The sequence below is a fragment of the Muntiacus reevesi genome, chromosome 12, assembly GCF_963930625.1.
Source record: "Muntiacus reevesi chromosome 12, mMunRee1.1, whole genome shotgun sequence".
NCBI classification, from domain to species: Eukaryota; Metazoa; Chordata; class Mammalia; order Artiodactyla; family Cervidae; genus Muntiacus; species Muntiacus reevesi.
The window spans coordinates 57,453,139-57,475,189 of NC_089260.1; the positions used below are offsets into that span (position 1 = coordinate 57,453,139).

Here is a 22,051-nt window from a genome sequence, read left to right on the forward strand (position 1 = left end):
ATACCTGTGCTCTCGGTTTTCCCACAAATGTTGTTTGTATGTTTTGTTTTAGTAAGCGTATGTCAGATACTCTCCCCTTTCTACGTAAGTCTAAAAAGCCATTGGGTTTTCAGGTTTAAATCAATAAATGATTATAAGTCTAAAGTGATTGAATTTGTAGTTATTACAGTTCAGAACTACTTTTTTTGTATACAGATAATTTACATGGTTAGGAAGTATAACGTGGTGGAATTCAGGAGTGTAAGACATCTGTACCTGGAAATTTTGTTTTGGAAAATTTCTTCAAAGAATAAAAATGATTGCTACTTTTCATGTTACTAACAGGCAAAAAATGTTAATGAGCTGCCCTAAATTAAGTGTGAAAACTAGGAGAGAACACAAGATCAATACTTTTAGGATTAAAATTAGAACCACAGAAAATATCCTTTTGGTAGGCCTCTTGCCATTTTTAAAAAATTTTTGTTGTTTTATTTTCCTTTCTTGGGTTCCATTTATGTGTAGTTGATGTGAAAAGTGGAATTTAGATTTTCTCTTTCACCGTTTTCAAACCTAGATTTTATGTGCAAATCTACAAATAGTGGAAACCTCTGGTTAGTTCATTAATGCAGACTTCTGGATTATACAGAATTGTGTTTATGGTATAAAATATGTCCTTTGCCTACAGAGGTTTGTGGAGACTTAGAGAAGGTGCAGCTTTCAGAATCTAGTTAAAGCTAAAAGGAGGAAACTTTTATTTTATTTTCCTCTTTATGCTGGAAAAATTAATAGCAGTTGTAATTTACCCTGACCACCTGGTAGCTGTCATTCTTATCTCACATCATTATACATATATGAGCACATTCGTAAACATTTGCCTGAAGAATTTTAATCATCGACTTTTGGAAAAATATTGTTAGCAGTAGAATTTGTATGAATTTATTTACATGAAATGCTGTAATAAAAACAAGCCATAATTTCAATATCAGAATATAAAGTGTCTAAGTAAGATCCTCATCTCTACCTAGTCAGAAATGCTAACACTCATCTCCAAGTCCTTATAGGAAGGATCATCTTTAACCCATGTATGCATTAAAAAATAATGTTGTAAGTATAGGCAGTTTGAGAGTTGTTTTGTTTCCTTTACTATCATGAAGGACTCCCTTAGTATTGGTGGAGAAGGTGAAGCCACAGCTGTGGATGTAATAAACAGTCCCCAGATGAAACACTGTCTCTGCTAGGCCATTTCTTGTAACTATTAAGTCATTGTGTTTTAGTGTTTATATTTTAAAAGGCCACACCTTTCTCCCTGATTATGTCCTTGAAATTTTACTATTTTGTATCTAGAAATAGTCAAGTCCTACTACTCCTTTTGGAATGTTGCCTCAGTTCAGTTAAACTTTCAAATTTGAGTGTGCTGGTAAAGGAAATGAATTTGGTATATTAAATGAAAGGGTATACACACTTTCGAAGACCCCATATACATGTTAGAAGTGTATGTTCCATTTGCATTAGTAGAAATCATTTGTAAATGTAAAGGTCTAACTTTTCTCTGTAATGATTCTTTGTAACACTTCCTAAATGGAAGAAGATAGTATACTTGGCTCAGATCTGCCTTGTAGGGGAAAAGCCTTTGTTTCCTATAATAAATAAGGGTGGCTTATTTAAGATCTTCAGAAAGGCCACTAAAAAGCACCTTTAAGTTGGGGGACAGTTGGTTTATTAAAGGCAAGGTTTTGTTTTGGCTTTTTTACTGTTTTGCTTTTTTCTTGGCACTTTGGGGGGAAAATCATGTGTTTTGTAACATGAAACTACAGCTATTTTATAGTTTCCAATTTAGTAAAGTAAGAACCATCATGTTGATTTAGAGGGTGCCACAGGCACCTATTTTTTTCTGTAACTGTTTTTGGGCAAATCTCTAGTCCTGAGATTCTTGTGATTAGCATATTTATCAAGTCTGAGTTCATGTTCAAAGTTGGTAGGTGGAAAAGATGACAAAACAATTACATTTCTTAGGTTTTTCACTTAATAAATGTTTCTTGAGGACTGTAAAAGGTGATGGAGATATAATTAAAGTTCAGAAGAAGTGTTCTAAGAGATTATCAGGGAAAGCAGGAGAATGTCCCAGAGGAGAGGTTGTGCTCAGGAAAGTATTTGAAGCTCCTGTTCACAGCTGACAAAGCGGCTGCTTAGTGCTTTCAGTTTGTGGCTGTTGAGATACACACACACTAACACACACACACGTACTTAAACGAGATCCTGAGATACTCTACATGCTAAATATCTCATGTGATTTTTATCCTTTCTGTGCATCTCACTTGCCACCAGCCGCATTTCGGGGCTCCTGTCTGCACAAGGCTGGTGGCTAGCGGGGCTGATTGTCCTGTCTCACCTTTCAGATCCCAGGTCGCCGTTTCTTGGGGAGCCTTCCTCAGGCTCTCCAGCCCTGTCAGTTCCCTTGCATCCTCAGCCATACTTATGGAGTGGTGTTCTTTTAGAGCATTTATCATCCTTGTAAGTTCATCTTTAATTGGTGAGATTGTTGTCTCTTTCACTGCATTAGGCATGAGTGCCTCCCACTGTATATCCAGTCTTTACACGCAACTGGGGCTCCCAAATAGTGTTTGGAGTGAATTGTGCTAATTGCTAGTGTCAGGCTACTTGACCAGAGTCACATTTGATTTTAGAATCAGGCACTCAGTTCTTTTTAGTTCATTTTGCTGGGATGAGAGTGTATAAAAATATCAGTAATTTGAGAAGCAGTTTTAACTCTAAATTGTTTACTTGTAATGGTGTTTTTATAGATAATAGTTCTGTAAGCTATCATATTTTTAATTAGTAGGAAGCTTTTAAACTATAAGCATATTTTTAAGTTGATTTAACAGACTGAATGATAAAAGGTTTAATAATTCAAAATAATTTTACTTAAATTCCTTGCTCGTGTTCATCTAGAAAATTTTAAGAATGGGTTAAATTATTGTAAAATTAAGTAATTTAAAATAAATTTTTATAATAATGAGGGTTTTTAGATTGGAAATACTAGTCTTTTTTCAAAGAATGCTTACTGTAACTTTGAGATGATTAAACCATGTGATCCACAATATCTAGTTATTTAAATGCCAAGAGATTGTTTTGGCTGTATTTTAGACAGTCCTAGGTTGTCTAGTAGTCTTGAGTATAAGAGAGAAATTAAACGCTTCCCATTACATACGTAAGTTTATACTTTCGTGAGTGTTATGCAGGTAGAAAGACTGAGATGTTCCTGAAGAGTTGGGTAAGAGTGCTTTGTGTAGTGTGGCTCGTATCTGAACTGTGTCTTGAAGGGATGCTGGGCGTTTAAGAAGCAGAGAGGGAGGGGCCGTGCAGTCACAGGAACGACACGGATGCAGGGGACAACTTGTAGTATTTCCTCTAAGTGACTGGGGGCCTGTAATTCCACCCATGGCTACAGCAGTGTCTCTGCGATGGGGCAGAGCCGGGGAGGGCCCCATGTGGCCTCTCAGAGGTGGGAACCTGTCCTGAGCCTCTGGGCACAGGGTGGTGGTGGGGGTGGCGAACCCCCAGAAAGTGTGGGCACTGGGCAGTCATAGGAGAAGGAGCTGGGGTTAGGACCACCCGCCCCTGTGGGTATCGAGAGGAGAGGGCAGGGCCTGCACTGTTTCCCACCCCACTCCCCACCCCGGAACAGGAAGCTGAGGACTGGGCATCATTCTGGGAAACTCTTCTTTAAATATCAGTGACCACGGGGTGTCTGCATATTTAGTGAATTTAATGGAAACACATTGTGTAAAAAGTCTGTGCTGTGCTTGGTTGCTCAGTCATGTCCAACTGTTTGTGACCCCATGGACTGCAGCCCGCCAGGCTCCTCTGTCCATGGGATTCTCCAGGCAGGGATATTGGAGTGGGTTGCCATGCCCTCCTCCAGGGGATCTTCCCAACCCAGGGATGGAAGCCAGGTCTCCTGCATTGCAGGTGGATTCTTTACCATCTGAGCCACCAGGGAATCCCTGGTAATGTCTGTTAATTACCAAAGGGCAAGATACATTTTACAAAATAAAAATTATTTCAGAGACATTTTTCACTGCATGCTGAGCCTTTTAATGCAAATTATTTCATCCTCAGATGATAACCTGACTTTGCTGTGTGGTCATATTAATTTCAATCAACTTAAAATTGAGAGGGTATTTTCATGAATTAATTTCTTAAAACTACCGTACATGTTTTATTAGTGCTTTGGGGTTTTAACTATGTATGTTAGAGACTGTTTCAGGTTGTCAATCACAAGAGTGTTGTGATGGCTTTTCACTATACTCACCTTCTGAGCTTTAAGTAAGGTTTCAGTGTGGGGGAAAAATAGGTTGATGTTTTGGAAAAATGTATACTGTGTCATTGATAATAAAGCAATATATTTGATCACTGTTAGATTTCATAAATATACATAATTCAAATTCAAATTTTATGATATTTTATCCTTATAATTAATTTTGGTAACTTCACTTTCAAAGAGTTGGATTATGTTAATTTTTTAGGTCTCATCTTTTGTTTAAATGAATTAAAATACTTTTTATTTCTCCATACAGGTTTGAGTTCTGTGAGCCTGCATTTGTGGTTGGTAATTGCCTGCAGATAGCATCGGACAGTCATCAGTATGATCGAATCTACTGTGGAGCTGGGGTCCAGAAGGACCATGAGAACTACATGAAGATTCTGCTGAAAGTCGGGGGCATTCTGGTCATGCCCATAGAGGACCAGGTAGCGGCCACTGTCCTGCTTGATGGTGCGGGAGACACACTCAGTGTAGGATGGGGGCTGTTACGTCAGTGAAAGGTGCACTGACTGTTAAGGAAGAAGTGCTCTCCACACAGGTATCTGTATAGAAAAGCACTGAAATGGACGCATAGCTCTTAACCAGAGCAGGTGTGGAAAAGGCCCCTTACCTAGGGAAAGAAGAGCCAAACTGAGCTCTCCCGTGTGTGGTGTTGGCCGCGTTGCCCTCCACACACACACCCCGACCCACCAGTGTTCTTGTTGTTGAATGTGGTGGCCTCTTCTAGCTGAAGGGGTGTGGTTGAAACTACTTAACTCCATTTCAGAGACCAGTAAATTTTTAGATCTTTTAGTACTACAATGACTCATTTGAAACTATTTTTCACTTTGCCTGCCTTTGATTTGGAATTATTAAGTATAATAAACGTGTGAAATAATCTATTCAGAAAATGGGTGGATCTTTTACTTTGAAAATTTATGAATATACATTTCAAAAACTAGCTTTTATGTTCATGCTAACCTGAGTCTGAGATGTTACAACACTCTGTGGTCTGTATGTGGGAGCTGGACTGTCCCAGATGACTGGACCTAGAGTGGTGGTCTTGGCGTCTCTGAGAGTCCTCCACTTCCACAGCGTGTGAACTGCAGGTTGGAGGACTTCATCACACTGTGTGTATCAGTTATTAAAAAGAGAATATAAAGCATTCATTAACATACGTTTTTGGAAAAACATTAATTTGAATGCTTCCAGGGTTGAGACTCCCAGATTAATCATCTTTTTCCTGTTTTCCTTTAAAGATATATTTTTAAAGATCTAAAATATGGTTTCCCATTGGTATTTTATTGAATATTTCTTATAAACATTATGCTAATGTAAAATATAATGGGTTGACGTTTATAATATAAATTGACGATACTGATTTGTCCTGATCAAGCCAAGTACTGCTGATGGGTGTTTGCTGAGTGGGAAAGCTCTAATCCCTTTGTGACTAATTACATTTATTCATGAAGTTGGGATTAGAATCTGTATTTTATTACCACCCTGGAAGATTGTGAAGTTGACTCATTGGTTCAGTAATCAAAATGTGTTTTTACTAATATAACACTTTAACTACACAACTGTGAGATGTGTGTTTTGGGAGCCAGTGGCAGTCATGTGTTAGAATAATACCCCTTGATGACATCAGACCGTCATATTAATATAACCTGCAGAGCCATTTGTGTGCATGGAATATGTTGCGAAACCAGTACTTGGGATTCTTCCTGTATTAGTTTATGGTAAATGTTTAAATGAAGGTAATTGGGTGCATTCAAATACAGGTGATTATAGAGCAATCTCTGCTATTTTCTGTTAAAACAAACTTGTGAGTGTAAGGTGGTCACACTTCCCTGATTGAGCCATTCTGTTTTTTTTTTTTTTTTTGCCCTCTAAATAGTTAACACAAATTATGCGAACTGGACAGAACACTTGGGAAAGTAAAAACATTCTTGCTGTGTCATTTGCTCCACTTGTGCAGCCAAGTAAGAATGACAACGGCAAGCCAGACTCTGTGGGCCTCCGTAAGTAACCTTGTGGGAGATAAACAGAGCTGACGTGTATGTGTGCTAGAGAGAACCTTCCTTGTAGTTGTGGCCTCAGAGCTTCAGTTCACAGTACAATTCTATAGCAGTCAGGACTCGTATTGTCTGATCCACTGGATCTTCTTATGACTAGGAACCAGGAGGATGAAAGTACAGAAAACACTATTTTTAGGGCTGAGAATTGTCTGAAAGTTTCTGTATTATCAGAAGAACATTTAAATGAAGCTTGTGTGGAAGCTCTTCTAGGACTTGGGAATGTTAGAAGTGGCTGAAGCAGGTCTGAGTCCTTTTCCACTCTGGGACTGTTGGGTTCTTCTGAACTTGGGCTGCTGTGACAGGTCATTGGCAGTGTTGGCAGGAGAGGCAGACAGTGCAGGTGTTGGAAGAGTACCCGGAGTGCGGGGGAGTCGGGAGCAGAGCCATCGAGAAGACGGAGGTGTTTCTTGTCTTCTTTGTAACTTCTGAAGCTCTTTCCTGGGTGATTCTCCAGCCCACCTACTGCAGCAACCCCTCCATGTTTGCCTCCCCTGTCTGCCCCCCTGGTCTTAGCAGGTCATGGTGGGCTGACAGTAGGTCATGGTGAGGTGATGTCACCCCCATTTCTGTCACCAGCCCTGCCCCTGCCCCTCAGTCCCCTGACTACTCAGTTCTCCTGTGCTCCACCTGCTGTGAGTTACCTTCCCAAGAGGGTTTATGCAAATGCCTTGGGCTCTCTGTGCCACGACCCCTTTGCCACCCCGTCTGCTGGCCTTGGTGCTGGAGTGATCTGCACGAAGTCAATGCTCTTCACTGAGTCTGTGTTTGATGAAAGTCAACGTTTTTATGTGTCTCTGTCTTCTGATGCTCACTGAAAAGTGAACAGTATGTAATGTTTCACTTTTTATGTTTTCCGTGTGTTTTTAGCCCCCTGTGCTGTCAGGAACCTGCAGGACTTGGCTCGCATTTACATCAGACGCACACTTAGGAATTTCATAAATGATGAGATGCAGGCCAAGGGGATTCCTCAGAGGGCTCCGCCCAAAAGGAAGAGGAAGCGGGTCAAGCAGAGGATTAACACTTACGTCTTTGTGGGCAACCAACTCATCCCCCAGCCTCTCGACAGTGAGGAGGACGAGAAGATGGAGGAAGACAAAGAGGAGGAGGAGAAGGAGCCGGGCGAAGCCCTGAAGCCAGAGGAGCCACCCCAAAACCTGCTGCGGGAGAAGATCATGAAGCTGCCCCTGCCAGAGTCTCTAAAAGCCTACTTGACATACTTCAGGGAGAAGTAGCTTAGAGCAAGAAGAAAAGATGCCTACTGATAATTCCTTGCGTCTTGAAAATGTAGCATTTGTTAGGAGTTGAAAGAAAGAATTCTCTTTTATCAGAGTGAATTTATAGTGGGAAAAAGTATAACTTGTTTCTGTCTTAGTAATAAAAATGATGTATTCAGTGATTAAAAAGAATCCCTTTTATAAAATATATTTTTCTTTAAATCTTGGAAAAATTGCTGTTTTAACTCAGAGCAGCTTCAGGAGTGGAACTCGGCCGTAGTCAGGACTGGGTCTGCAGATCCCCGTTTGGTTCCTGACAGAACTAGTTAGTAGTGGTGAGGGCTTGACTTAACTTCCCTCAGGGAGACACAATCATGAAGCGCATGTGGTCGGATCTGAACTGCAGTCGTGTGCAGTTCCTGCATGGGAACTCTGTCTAGCAAGGAAGGCAGACGCTTTGCAGACCCCCTACTTGCGTTGCAGTCCCCACTGCCAAGTTGCTGTAGACCTACTCCGGGCAATGTATGAGTGCAATAACAATGCAGATACTGAATAATTTAGCTTTAAAAACCCACGTTTCATGGAATTCAGCAGCACCGCTACTCTCGCTTTTGAATCTGTTGCCAAAAGACATGGGGAAAACGTTTGCTTCTCTCATCAAGACTTTAAGAGCAGATCAAGTGAATATCAGAGTAAAACATACATGCTTAATGCAGCTCTTAGTTTGTATGGACCCTTGACATTTTCAGTATTTAAACATGATGAGGCTGTGTTACTCTGAAGTTTTAGAAGGTAGTGGTATGTTTAGGACTGTTTTCCCTGTCGTCCACTGTATAGAGTATCTGGTTCAGGAGAGGCATAGTTCTGTGTGACTGTCGATCGCTCGTGGGTGAGTTAGGCTGGAGCGGGCTGGCCACAGGTGCACTTTAGCAGAGGGAGCTTCTGGTTGGTTGCAGGTTTGCCCTGGGAAGGTAGGGCAGAACAGCCTGCCCTGGTCTGAAACTCACCTCTGTGGTGTCGGGAGCGTTCACAGAAATGACGTGTAGATGCCTTTTGCTTTGAAAATCCGGAATCATAGTTTAATCTTGGGACCTGCATTGGGCTCATTTAACTTCTTCCCGTGTTTTTATTTTGTGGTTGTTTCTTGTGGTGAAATAACAGTGATTTTCGTTTTTCGCTTAATATCACATACTTTATTCATTATTTGAATGTCAGTGGTAAAACAGGTAGTAAATGCCATTCTTAGCTTACTAGGGCCTGAAGAGTCATTCCTTGCTTATGAAAGTAAACAGTGTAGCCTATTTACTATTTAGTGTTCTGATGGATTATATGTATTTATAGAAGGAAGAATTTTGAGTGTCACTGCCGCCAGCATCACTGTTACAAGTGTGGATCAGACATGCTTGAGGAAATGCAGTCACAGTGCAGTTGAAGGACTATGATGTTCTGCAGAGGTTCACACATGGGTGGTTCCAAAAACACCTCAGTTCTGAAAACTCTACACATGTAAAAACAAGTGTTGGAAATATTCTGAGCATGAATTATCCCAGGATCCCTTTAGTGACGTCAAAGGTGATTTCACGGAAGCTGTTGGTTTTATACCAGTGACTGAGCTGGGGGTTGGGGGTATAGTGTCTCCACAGGGTTTCTTAGATGACTACTAAGCTGTAGTTACTGTTACGTGCCCATCTCATTTCTGTCAAGGAAAAACAATTGTTTCATACAGTTATCATATTAGAAATGGTCATTTTATTTTGAAACAAACGTATTTTAGGAGATTACTTGTACCCCCACCCTAGCTTTGTTGTTTTTGAAGCAAGTGTCCACGTATGTAAAGATAACCTATTCTTAAATGATTTTACTATTCATGAGGGAAGTTTTTGTTAAGGATATATTTGAAGATTGACTTTTTTGTATCAGCTTTCATTCTGTTGGCCTTGGCAAAATGTACAATAGATTTTCATAATCATTGCCTATTTTGGTCATTGAAATGTATCTTTTGTGTTTTTAAATGCATTTGTTTTACAGTTGTGACTTTACTATTGAAGAAGTAGAAATAAAAAATGAAATTTTAAGTGAAAACCCTTTATCTATTAATGGGAATATATTAGAATGATTGCGGATATTTTGGGTGTTTATTTTTTAATGAATCATGTTATATTTGAGTGTGAATAATTATGCTTTATAGGTGGAGAGGTTGCAAATAAAGATGAAGTAATTGGAAGGTGATGAGCAGTGCATTCATGGGGTTTTACAGCAGGATAAGCTTTATTTATTTTGCAGAGAGGAAGTAGGCCTGAAGAGGGGAGCAACACTTCCCTAAGTGAGACTTCTCTAAGCTGGTTGGAGATGGCGTGAAATACTGTCCAGCATCTGATAAAGTCCAAAAACTGCCAGCCACACTGTAACTACCAGGAAGGTCATTTAAATCTGTGCTGCTTGTTGGTTGATATATCTTGGTTCTAGTATTAATAAAGATGTCATTAAAATAGCACTCATAGTTAAAATACAGAAAATGTAAGCATCGGTTTCTAGCTGTTTGAGAGGATAAAAGTGAAGCAAAAGCTGTTAAATTACAGGAAAACTTGGAAAATTATTTTAAATAAACACTTGCATATAATTAAGCATCACTGTCAGTGGCCTGTGTTTTCTTTTTCCCTTTTCAAGTTTAGAGAAGCTCAGTACCTGTGGATGTATGCTGAATTACAGCACAGAGGTGTCTGTGTCTGGACATCTCATTGCCTTTTGACTGCTGCCATGTCTGAAGGCTGTGGTGTTCTTAGAAGTTAATTTTTATAAACTGTTTGAGTAGATATGAGGGATATTTATAAGGTGCATGTGAAGTCTAAGGACTGATTGAATGTACATGTAAGGGCAGGCATCTGGCTTTCTGCTGTGGTTTTACACACATTTGTATCTCTAAGCGATGTGAGTGCACCCTATGCATTCCTGTGCACTCACTTTTCACTGCACATTGTCTTTCTGAGCCTGGTCCCTGTTGTCTAGCGATGCTAGGTCACAGCTTGGTTACCTGTTCATCCTACTGCTGATGGACAGGTGGTCCCCCAGACCACTCAGCATGCCTGTGGCTGTGTGCGCCAGAGTTCTCAAGCACCCGGCCAGGAGCAGGAACCACTGCCCAGAGGCCGTGACGATGTCCACTTTTCCCGGATGGTGCAGAATCCTGCAGACTTGTGTTTCTTCCAGTAGTGTTTAAATGTTCTAGCTAGTCCGTATCCTCACCTACATCTGACACTGTAGTGCTGTTGGGCTTTGTCACTTATTAGAGAGGTTTTGCATCTTTTCAAGTGCTTCTTGGTTTCAGGTTTCCTTTTGGTAAAATTCCTATTAAAATTTGGTAGAATCTGAATTCACCAAAATCCTTTTGGTAAAATTCCCATTAAAAAATGAAATTAAAAGATGCTTGCTCCTTGGAAGAAAAGCCATGACAAAGCTTATGACAAAAGCTAGACATTACTTTGCCAACAAATGTCCATCTAGTCAAAGCTATGGTTTTTCCAGTAGTCATGTACAGATGTGAGGGTTGGACCATAAAGAAACCTGAGCACCAGAGAATTGATGCTTTTGAGTTGTGGTATTGGAGAAGACTCTTGAGAGGCCCTTGGACTGCAAGGAGATTCAACCAGTCCATCCTAAAGGAAATCAGTCCTGAATATTCACTGGAAGGATTGATTCTGAAGCTGAAGTTCCCATACTTGGGCCACCTGATGTGAAGAACTGACCGATTAGAAAAGATTGAAGGCAGGAGGAAAAGGGGATGACAGAGGGTGAGATGGTTGGATGGCATCACTGACTTGATGGACATGAGTTTGAGTAAGCTCCGGGAGTTGGTGATAGACAGGGAAGCCTGGTGTGCTGCAGTCCATGGGGTCACAAAGAGTTGGATATGACTAAGTGACAGAACTTAACTGAAAATTCCTGTTCAGGTCTTTTGTAAATTTTTTTACTGATAGTTTCTTTTTAAAGATATTTTATTTTCAACCTTTGTTGTATCCTTATGTCTTTACATGTGTTTCTCACTGACTTCACAGGCTCTGCCCTCAATCTTTCCCAGCATCAGGATCTTTTCCAATGAGTTGGCTTTTCGCATCAGGTGGCCAAAGTATTGGAGCTTCAGCATCAGTCCTTCCAGTAAATATTCAGGGTTGATTCTGTGTCTAATTCCAGTATCTGAACTTTACAGTGGACTTTTTCTCATGAAAGCGAAACTACTGTCAGCTAGATTTCATGAGCCCTGTTTCTCTTGTACTTCGTGAGCGCTGCTGGTTCACTGACCTCTTTTAAGTCCTCGATTTAAGGTTTTCACACCACTCAGGGAGAGTGGCATGAACATCCATGGCAAAGCAAATCTGGGGCATGTTGCTTCTTCAGGGAGACTTAACTCCCTTCCTCCTTTCGAATAGCAAATTTTGAAATAGGCAGTTTTCTTTGCCATCTCTGGGAGCTGGGGGTGGGTAGGTGAATTCTTTTTAGTTTGCCATTACTGAAATTGATAGGGATGGAGATTCTAGGCAAGACTCCCCATTTAACTTAGGAAAGGGCTTTTCTCCTCTTCCCTGGCCCTACTGCCCTAAATCTGTAGTTATTAGTTGCTCAGTTGTGTCCAGCTCTTGTGACCCTATGGACTGTAGCCCACCAGGCTGCTCTGTCCATGCGATTCTCCAGGCAAGAATACCAGAGTAGGTTGCCATTTCCTCCTCCAGGGGATCTTCCTGACCCAGGGATCAAATCCGAATTTCTGGCATCACTTAGTTAAGTAAATTCTCCAGCTAAACAAGACTCCTCCACCTTGCTGACTGCATTTTCCATGACGCAATTGTGTTATTCATAAGCTCCCTGGGTCCTTCAGTTAGCCTTATATTCATGGAATGCAACAGTAGTTTTTTTTCTTTTTTTTTTTTCTCTTTAAACATCAGCTTAAGCTTTTAAACTAGAAAGTTTTTAGTCTTTCCTTCCAGAAAAAAAATGCCCTACGAATACAATGTAATATTTATGATATTTTGAGCTGAAAACGGTAACAAACCTGCTCCTCTCGTCCAAGTTATCTAATAAATTGCAAACATCCGCAAGAGCGTTGGAATGGTAGCAATCGGCCTGAAAGGAAGAAGCCGGCTTTGTGGCTTATTGATAACAGACAATAAAAGACACATGAACAATGTCAAGCATAGTTCAAGATTATTTTAAAATAAGTGGTTCTTGTTCACGGAGACGAGTTTCTTCTTTTTTTTATATTAAAAAAAAAACCACCCATCTATTTAAAAGTTCGAACATTCTGCCAAAAGAGGGCAGTATTCACCTACAGTAGAATAGAAAGTGACTAAACAATAATGGCAACCCACTCCAGGGTTCTTGCCTGGAGAATCCCAGCGACGGCGAAGCCTGGTGGGCTGCCGTCCCTGGGGTCGCGCAGAGTCGAACACGGCTGAAGCGACCTAGCAGCAGCAAACAATTACTGAGAGAAGACGAATGAATTTGTTTTCCCTCATACTCATAAGGTAGATAAAATTTGACAAAACCTTCTCCACTCACCATCTTTGTCTCCCATGCTGGTCATCTGGAATTGTCGCCTAAATTGACCAAGTTTTACTTTGTTTTTCTGTTTTATATATTTTTTTAAGTTCTACTTTGGATGAGAGTTGTTTGAAGATTTCAGTCTCTAAAGATAGAACCAAGAACTTAATACATACCTGCTTACGGAGCGACCGGAAAGTGCACGCTGAACCGAGACGCGTTCACTGCAGAAGCTGCTCCTTCCACGGGTGCCCGTGCGCGAGGCGGGCAAGCGCCCGGTCTGCAGGCGCGGGCCCCCCGGGGCACTCCGCGCACACGCGCGTCCGCGGGCGAGTTTGCGCCGGGGGCGCGGGGGAGGGGGCAGGGGCCGGGGCTCAGGGCGCACACCGGTCCTGTTACATATTCAGTAGTCGAGGAGAAATCAGAAATCACCGGCCCAGAGTCTGAGGAGCGCAATACACAGAAAGAAAGGAAACCATCTTTTGAGAGCAGACAGGAGTACGGGGTATGTGCCAATTATCACCACACCTGCCCGTTAGGGTTTGAAATGTTATCGGATAAAAAGAAGAAAAGCTGTCCTGCGTGGACGAAATAACTAGCCACCGTGAGCTCCGAATCCCGCCCGGCAGCTGAGACGCTGGGTTCCGGAAACGGTGCCGCGACCGCGCGGGAGGACGCGCGCCTGCCCGGCGGCTTTGGCGCGGATGGGTCCTCGCCCCGCGCCCCCCGCACGCCCCAGACGAGCCCGCCGGGCCCTCCCCCGCACCCCCCGGGTCCCGGCCCAGATGGTGGTCAGAGCCGGCTTCTACCTTTCCTGCGACCCCAGGCCTCCGCGCTTAGACTGGAAGGAAAGCGAGAGCAGTGAAGCGCTGAAATGAACTGGTGCGCTCCTGGGTCCGTCTCCTTTCAAACATCTTCCAGAAATTTCCACGGAGAATTATCATCTTCATTCCTTTGGTAACTTTCCTGCACAGATTCCCAATTTAGTCCCTTTATCATTCCCACTCCCACCCCACCCTACTCCCATCTTTCCTACTCTGAACTGAATGAAAGGGGTCTGTTGCATTTGGAAAATTACTCAGGTAACCTCACGCGGGGCTCGCGTCCACACCGCGTACCGCTCCGGCTGGGCCTCGCCCCGCACCTTCCGGTGGGCGATGCTCTGAGTTCCCCCAAACCACTCTCACCCCCGCACCCCCCGCCACCAGGCCAGGAGTGCAGGGGCGAGGGCCTCTGGGCACCCAGTTCAACACCCAGGGTCTCCCGTAGCCTGGGGGAGCACACCACATCCTACTTCCGCGTGGGATGTGGAGAATCATGAAATGAGGGTTTTTAGCTCGGTAATGATAAAGTTGACACTGGGGGTTGGCTGTTACAAATAGAACATATATATTCGGCCCATATGTCTTCATCGTAATTTTTATTAAGTGTTTTGTTAATTTTGTATGCTCCTGAATATGGAATTGTCTTACTAGAAAAACTCACAAGACGTATTCTTAAGCCCAGGGCCGCTTCTCGCAAGGTGGATGCTCTTCCTGGCTTGTCAAGTCTCTGGACCGTAAATAGCACATCTCTGCGTGTTTTTTAGAAAGTAAAAGAGCATACTTTTGGAAAAGAATACTTGCAGAAACTGAATCATAAATAAAATATAACTTCTGGCAGGAATTGGGACGCCAAGAAGAAGACGTAAGGGCTATTTTAAGAACCGTCCTGGTCTGTCGTTTGCAAGTGAAGGCGTGAGGGCTGCACACAGGAGGAGCTGAATTCAGCGACCTGGGTGTGAAGCGGGCTCTGCCTGGTCCGCCCTGGGATCCAGGGCCAGATGCTCAGTCCCAGAGAACTTGTTCCTTCCTCCGCAGCAGCAACAACATCTGACTTGCAGAGTTGTGGGTCTGGAACAAAAAGGATGAGGAAGTGCTTCGAGGGTGCCTGGTCCCCGGGAGCCACGCAGTGGGTAAATCCTGTGCTGCTTACAGATGTGTGTAGAGGAGGACACGAGGGTGATGTGTCTGAGCCTTTCCGGGAGCAGGGGGTCAGGGCGAAGAGCAGAGCCTGCCGGGAGGGTGGACACCCGCCCCCTCCCACCCCAGCCCGCGGTGGTCACCTGAGTGAAGTCACCCCGGGGCCTCGCCTTCGATGGTATGGCTCACAGCTACTGCGGAGAAGCGATTCAGGTCCCGGGGCTGTGAGTGTTGCTCAGATCTGGACTCTTGTTTCCGGCCCCGCATCTCTGTTCCTTCCTCGCTTCCTGTCACACCACGGCGGATACTCTCACTACCCCCCACCCCCGACTCCAGCTCACTTTATGCAGCCTGTCTGCTTGGCAATGACTAAATTGCGGGTAAAAAGGGCACTTAATTAGCAATCTGAGAACTGAAAGTGAGGCTGGGAGGTACCTTGACCCCCTGTTCTGCTGAGGGTGGGTGAGCTCTCACCTGGCACCAGGTGCTGTGGGCGCCCTGCGTCTCTGGCTGCCGACGTTTCCTGGGGATCATTGCCTCTGGAGCTCTTGCGGGGTGTCGGTGACCTGGTGCTCACGCCATCCTCTGTGCTTGATGACGATGAGGTTCCTACCACAGGGGTGTGGAGGGGGTGCTTGCAGGGGTACTCTGTCCCCCTCATGGGCAAAACGGGGGAATCGCGTCTTCCTGCCGTGGGAGGGAGCGGTGATGACAGAGGTTCTAGGCTGTTGTGCCCTGTGTACACGTGGGCAGGTGTCTGTGAGACTGCTCGGAGGAAAAGGGAAGTTCACACATCTTATTTACCTCACTTTGCCTTGAACGTGAAAATGTTGAAGGTTTGAGCCACAGCCCGTGAGCCTACTGTGAAGAATGTAGCCACTGACAGAGGTGAGGACAGCCTGGTGTGGTGGGCTGACTGCCTGCCTCTGTCTGAAGGCGACAGTGATGGGGGATGCAGACTGGGGTCTACTCTGAACAACAGGGGGGCTTACAGCCCAGGAGGGGATTCGGGGTGGCAGGTGCGAGATGACTAAGAGGAGACAGGGTGGTCGGGGGGGCGGGTCTCTTGCTGGAGGTAGAATGGGAGGATCACACCTCGGGGTGGGGGGGTCACTCCACACCCACCTGGCAGATAGAAGAGGGGCTGCCCCCCTTCCTTTGAACGATCATGGGTGAAACAGTGTATTAAGTTGCTGTTGGTATTTTTCTTGATGGATTAATTTCATGATAAAGGGAATAAATATTAGAACCACTCATTTTCTACTTTTTATCCATGTAGCTTTTTCTCTGTTGAGGATACAAAATTTCTCTCCCTTTGTTCTGCCGAGGTTTGCAATCATATCAGCCTGTAAGTTTGCACCAACACGCTTTGTGGATGGAGAGTACTAATTAGTAAGCCAGCCACCTATGTAAATAACTAGTGTATAAATACATGTTCAACGTAGTTTATGGGAGAACAAGCCCTATAAAAGCTATATTATTCTTATGTACATATTTAATTTTGGAATAAAATGAATCACTGTGAAACAAATTTCAGAAGCCCTTCCTTGGGTAAATTGTATGCAGAATACAATTTCACAATGACTGAAAGTAACTTGCGTATCTTATTCTAAAGTGTGAAAATGTCATGATAATGGACACATTTTTTGATCTTTTATATGAATTTCATAAAATAATATGGAAGAATTAGGTATATACATTTTCAAATTATAGTTTTTTTTTTTAGAAATAACCAATGTCTGTTCTTTTGTATCTACTATTGATGTACTTTTAACTCATTCTTTTAAATCTCTTTTGTGAAAAATATTTGGAAGATATATGATTCTTTTAACCATTTAAATATTAACAGCAATCTAAAGTTGTTAATACTTATATCTTCCCACCATAGATAATTTAGAAACAGTAACATTGATGGCATTTCTCTGGAAAGCAGTAAGGAATAGCCTTTAAAAATGATGGTTAGTAAAGCATTTTTTATTCCAACTGCCATTGGAAGTTACATTGATTTTAATCTTTTGAAGTTCGACACTATTGTTGAGTGGGGAGGAATATTCTGATATTCTTCCAAAACAAATTGTTGTTCAGCTTTGTCTGATTCTTTGTGAACCCATTGACTGCAGCATGTTAGGCTTCCCAGCCCTTCGCTATCTCCTGGAGTTTGCTCAAACTCATGTCTATTGAGTCGGTGATGCTAACTAACTATCTCATCTTCTGCTGCCCTCTTCTCTTACCTTCAATCTTTCCCAACATCAGGATCTTTTCCAACGAGTTGGCTCTTTGTGTCAGGTGACCAAAGTGTTGGAGCTTCAACTTCAGCATTAGTCCTTCCAATCAATATTCAGGGTTGATTTCCTTTAGGATTGACTGATTTGATCTCCTTGTTGTTCATGGGACTCTCAAAAATCTTCTCCAGCACCACAATTCAAAAGCATCAGTTCTTTGGCACTCAGCATTCTTTATTGCCCAACTCTCACATCCGCACATGACTACTGGATAAACCATAGCTTTGACTATACAAACCTTTGTTGGCAAAGTGACGTGTCTGCTTTTTAATGTGCTGTCTAGGTTGGTCATAGGGCTTCCCTGATAGCTCAGTTGGTAAAGAATCTGCCTGCAATGCAGGAGACTCTGGTTTGATTCCTGGGTCAGGAAGATCCTCTGGAGAAGGGATAGGTTACCCACTCCAATATTCTTGGGCTTCCCTTGTGGCTCAGCTGGTAAAGAATCTGCCTGCAGTGCGGGAGACCTGGGGTTGATCCCTGGGTTGGGAAGATCCCCTGGAGAAGGGAAAGGCTACCCACTCCAGTATGCTGACCTGGAGAATTCCATGGACTACAGTCCATTCAGTCGCAAAGAGTTGGACATGACTGAGCAACCTTCCCTTTCACTAGGTTGGTCATAGCATTCCTTCCAAGAGGCAAGTATGTTAATTTCATGGCTGCAGTCATCATCTGCAGTGATTTTTGGAGCCCAAGAAAATACAATCTGTCACCACTTCCATTTTTTCCCCATCTGTTTGCCGTGAATTGATGGGACCAAATGTAAAACATAGACTTCACTTTGAAAATTCGCTTAAAGTTCTGAATATTATGAAGTGAAAGAATCCTGTTGTTTCAGTCACCATTAAACCATTAAAATTGCAGATATATTAAACAGCTTTCCTATAGATTATACATTAATGGATTAAATAGGACACTCATGTCAAGGCACTGCATTGAAACTATACTGCAATCAGTATTTGATGCATATTCTACATAGTAGCCATCCCTTCTTATATCAATTTAAATGTTCCCTAAGATTTTCTTAACCATGACTCCCGGGAGCAGGGTTCTTTTGGGGAGAGTGTTTCCTAGAAAAGGCAAGGGCTGCTGCAGAGGATTGCAAGCCACTTTTCATGTTTCACATAAAGATTCAGTTCAGTGGAGCAACCTTGAATAACTGGTAATAAAAAATGAACCACTGCTGGAAATGGCGTAAATTGTATATGCTAAGTGAAAGGACTTTTCAATGTGAAAGACTCAAGATACCCTGTTTCTTAGCAGAATGTTGAATTTGATAACATGGTAAATAAAGGCATGGGCTTCCCTGTTGGCTCAGTGGTAAAGAACCTGCCTGCCAATGCATGAGATGAGGGTTCGACCCCTGGATTGGGAAGATCCCCTGGAGGAGGAAATGACAATCCACTCCAGTATTCTTGCCTGGGGAATCCCATGGACACAGAAACGTGGTGGGCATCCACGGGGTCACAAGAGTCAGACAAGACTTACAGACTAAACAACAGATAACAAACAAACAAAGGTAACCAATCTGGTCAAACTATAGCAAGTGAAAGTGAAAGTGGCTCAGTCATGTCCGACTCTGTGATCCCATGGACTGTGCAGTCCACAGAATTCTCCAGGCCAGACCCAAACGCCTAAAGAATCTCAGGCAGATTCTTTACCAACTGAGCTTCCCTGGTAGCTCAGATGGTAAAATGTCTGCCTGCAATGCAGGAGACCCAGGTTTGATCCCTAGGTTGGGAGGATCCTCTGGACAGGGGAATGGCAACCCACTCCAGTATTCTTACCTGGAGAATCCCATGGACAGAGGAGCCTTGTGGACTGCAATCCATGGGGGCGAAAAGAGTTGGACCGACCAAACTATAGCAAACTGATCTGCTATACTGGACCTCCAAGAGGAACCCCAATGCAGAATGCAGGCTGGAAAGGGGGCCGGCTGGATCTGCCCCAGGGTAGTCTGGTCTACCCTGAGGGTCCCAGCCTCTACCACATCCCTTCTCAGTCTTGGGTTCAGCAATTGGCATACAATACCAAGAGCACAGTGACAAAAGAAAAAGTAGATAAATAGTTCTTCACCAAAATTAGCATCTAGGATGCCATTAAAAAATAAGACAAAGAATTGGAGAAAATTTTCAGATCATTTATCTGATAGGAGTCTTTTGTAAATAGAACAAAGAGCCCATCCATCTTGACGACAACAACAAAACAGGTAGCACAGTCAAAATTGAGGAAAGTATTTAAAGAGTTGTTTGTTGAAAGAAAATACACAAATATCCAATAAAGCCCATCAGAAGATGCTCAACAACATTAGTCGCTAAGGAGATGCAAATCAAAGCCAGAATGAGCTACAGCTTTAACCCTTGAGAATGGTGAAAATAAAAATATAAAAATAAGTGTCAGCAAGAACGTGGAGAAACCCTGCTGATGGAATTGTGAAATGAGCCACTTTGGAGAACTTCTTGGCAATTCCTTAAAGCCTTAAATGTAGAATTACCATGTGACCCAGTAACCCTAATCCTAGGTAGATAACCAAGATAAACAAAGACGTGTTTCCACACAAAAGGCTGTACAGGGATGTTTATAGTAGTGTGTTGTTCAGTCACTAAGTCGTGTCTGACTCTGGAACCTCATGGACTATAGCACACCAGGCTCCTCTGTCCTCCACTGTCTCCTGGAGTTTGCTCAGATTCATGTCCACTGAGTTAGTGATGCTATGTAACCATCTCATCCTCTGTCACCCCCTTTTTCTCCTGCCCTCAATCTTTCCCAGCATCAGATTCTTTCCCAATGAGTCGGCTGCTAGTGGTAGTATTCATCAGGACGTGATCCCAATGCCCATCAGTAGATAAGTGGATAGAGACAATGTGGTTTGTCCATTCCCTGGAACATCCTTCAGCAGTAAAAGGGCAGTACTGATTCATGCTACCATGTGGACAACACTCAAAAATGCTTTGCTTAGTGAAAGGAGCCAGTCACAAACCAGCATATGTTGTATGGTTTTATTTGTATAAGCATCTAGAATAGACGCATCATGAGGGTGATCTGGTTTTGACATCTGCCACCTCATTGATCGCCAGAGTTGATTTGGATGATCTGGCTGGTGAGGTGGGTGACCCCTTTCCTCTCTCACCTCCCACTGTGCATCCCTTCCAAAGCTGCACGCTCGGTTGAAGAGGACACCCATCCCCAATAGAGCAGGACCGGTCCTTGGTCAAGGGCATGCAAGCAGTTGTGCTCCCCTGCTAGAACCTCCAACAAGCTCTCAGAATAGACACCTTGTAGAGACAGTGATGTGGGGGCTGTGGAGTGGGTGAGTCCATGGGAGGATTTCTGCTCGTGAGGATGTGTGATGAGATAGATGAACGCAGGACATGATGATGCGTTTTGGGTTTTTTGGGGTGATGAAAATATTCTAGAAGTAGATACTGGTGATCGCTGCACAGCTCTGCCAACACACTAAAAGCACTGAATTGTGCACTTTAAGTGGGTGAGTTTTTTGGTGTGCAAATTCTATCTCAGTATGGCTGTTATACAGTTTTCCCCTTGGCTTTCATTTTCTCATTTGAGAAATGAGAAAGTTAGGGTTGATTTTAGCCTCTTCTAGGGCTTCTGTGATGGCTCAGATAGTGGGACGATCCTCTGGAGTAGGGAATGGCAACCCACTCCAGCATTCTTGCCTAGAGAATCCCATGGACAGAGGAGCCTAGCAGGTTACAGTCATGAGGTCACAGAGTCGGACACGGCTAAGCACACACACACATCCTGTAAGGTGAATCTCATTTGAGTCCCAGTTCAGTTCAGTTGCTCAATTGTGTCCAACTATTTGCGACCCCATGGACTGCCACATGCCAGGCTTCTGTGTCCATCACCAACTCCCGGAGCTTCCTCAAACTCATGTCCATCGAATTGGTGATGACATCCAACCATCTCATTCTCTGTTGTCCCATCTCCTCCCACCTTCAATCTTTCCCAGAGTCAGGGTCTTTTCCAATGAGTTAGTTCTTTGCATCAGGTGGCCAAAGTATTGAAGTTTCAGCTTCAGCATTAGTCCTTCCATTGAATATTCAGGACTTATTTCCTTTAGGATTGACTGGTCTGATCTCCTTGCAATAGACATTTGAGTCTATGTCAGTGTATATGTTTGTCTCACACCCTGTGACAGATTTTTAAATGAGGATTCATGTTATTTCTGTACTCTGAAGGGTCTGTTGAACAGCATGTATATTTAGTACAAAATGCTGTTTATTGCACTTCCACCATAAATAGTGTTTTCTTTTTTAGCAGCTCAGTAAGCCATTCTAACTTTATGAGCTATAGTAACTTCATTAACTGTCTTGTTCCCTCCCACAGGTCCATAATCTTATTAAACCAAACCAGCAGCTGGAATGTGGAGTTAAGGAATCTAATTTAAAAATTAACTTCCCTTATACTTGTTAAGGATGAGAGATTTCCTAATTAGTCCTGACAAGGAGTCAGTTTTGATGGACTTTTTAATTTTAATAACTTATTAGCTTACATATTTGCTTGTCAGATATGTAGAGCATCAGGGGTATCTTGAATTCCAAACTAACTGTAAAGAAATTTGAGCTTTTTCCTTTTTCTCCAGGGAATTAGTCCAGAGCTAAGAGAGAAGTTGGAGCTCTGGACTAAAAGAATCCCCAGGGGCAGCACCCAGTGGATGTTGGGAGGAGCTGGATTGAGCAAG

General features: G+C 43.1%; 1 protein-coding gene across 6 annotated transcripts in view; it reads left to right on the plus strand.

The window, feature by feature from the left end:
• The window catches only part of PCMTD1 (protein-L-isoaspartate (D-aspartate) O-methyltransferase domain containing 1), a 47,354-nt gene extending 37,150 nt beyond the window's left edge, over window positions 1–10,204 (plus strand). For all 6 annotated transcript variants that reach the window (XM_065902684.1, XM_065902687.1, XM_065902681.1 and 3 more), the window contains 3 exons: window positions 4,557–4,728; window positions 6,180–6,303; window positions 7,228–10,204. In XM_065902684.1, coding sequence (XP_065758756.1) covers window positions 4,557–4,728; window positions 6,180–6,303; window positions 7,228–7,592 — 661 coding nt within the window. In that variant the 3' untranslated portion in view covers window positions 7,593–10,204. The remainder of the gene's footprint in view (window positions 1–4,556; window positions 4,729–6,179; window positions 6,304–7,227) is intronic.
• The last annotated feature ends 11,847 nt before the right edge of the window (window positions 10,205–22,051 follow it).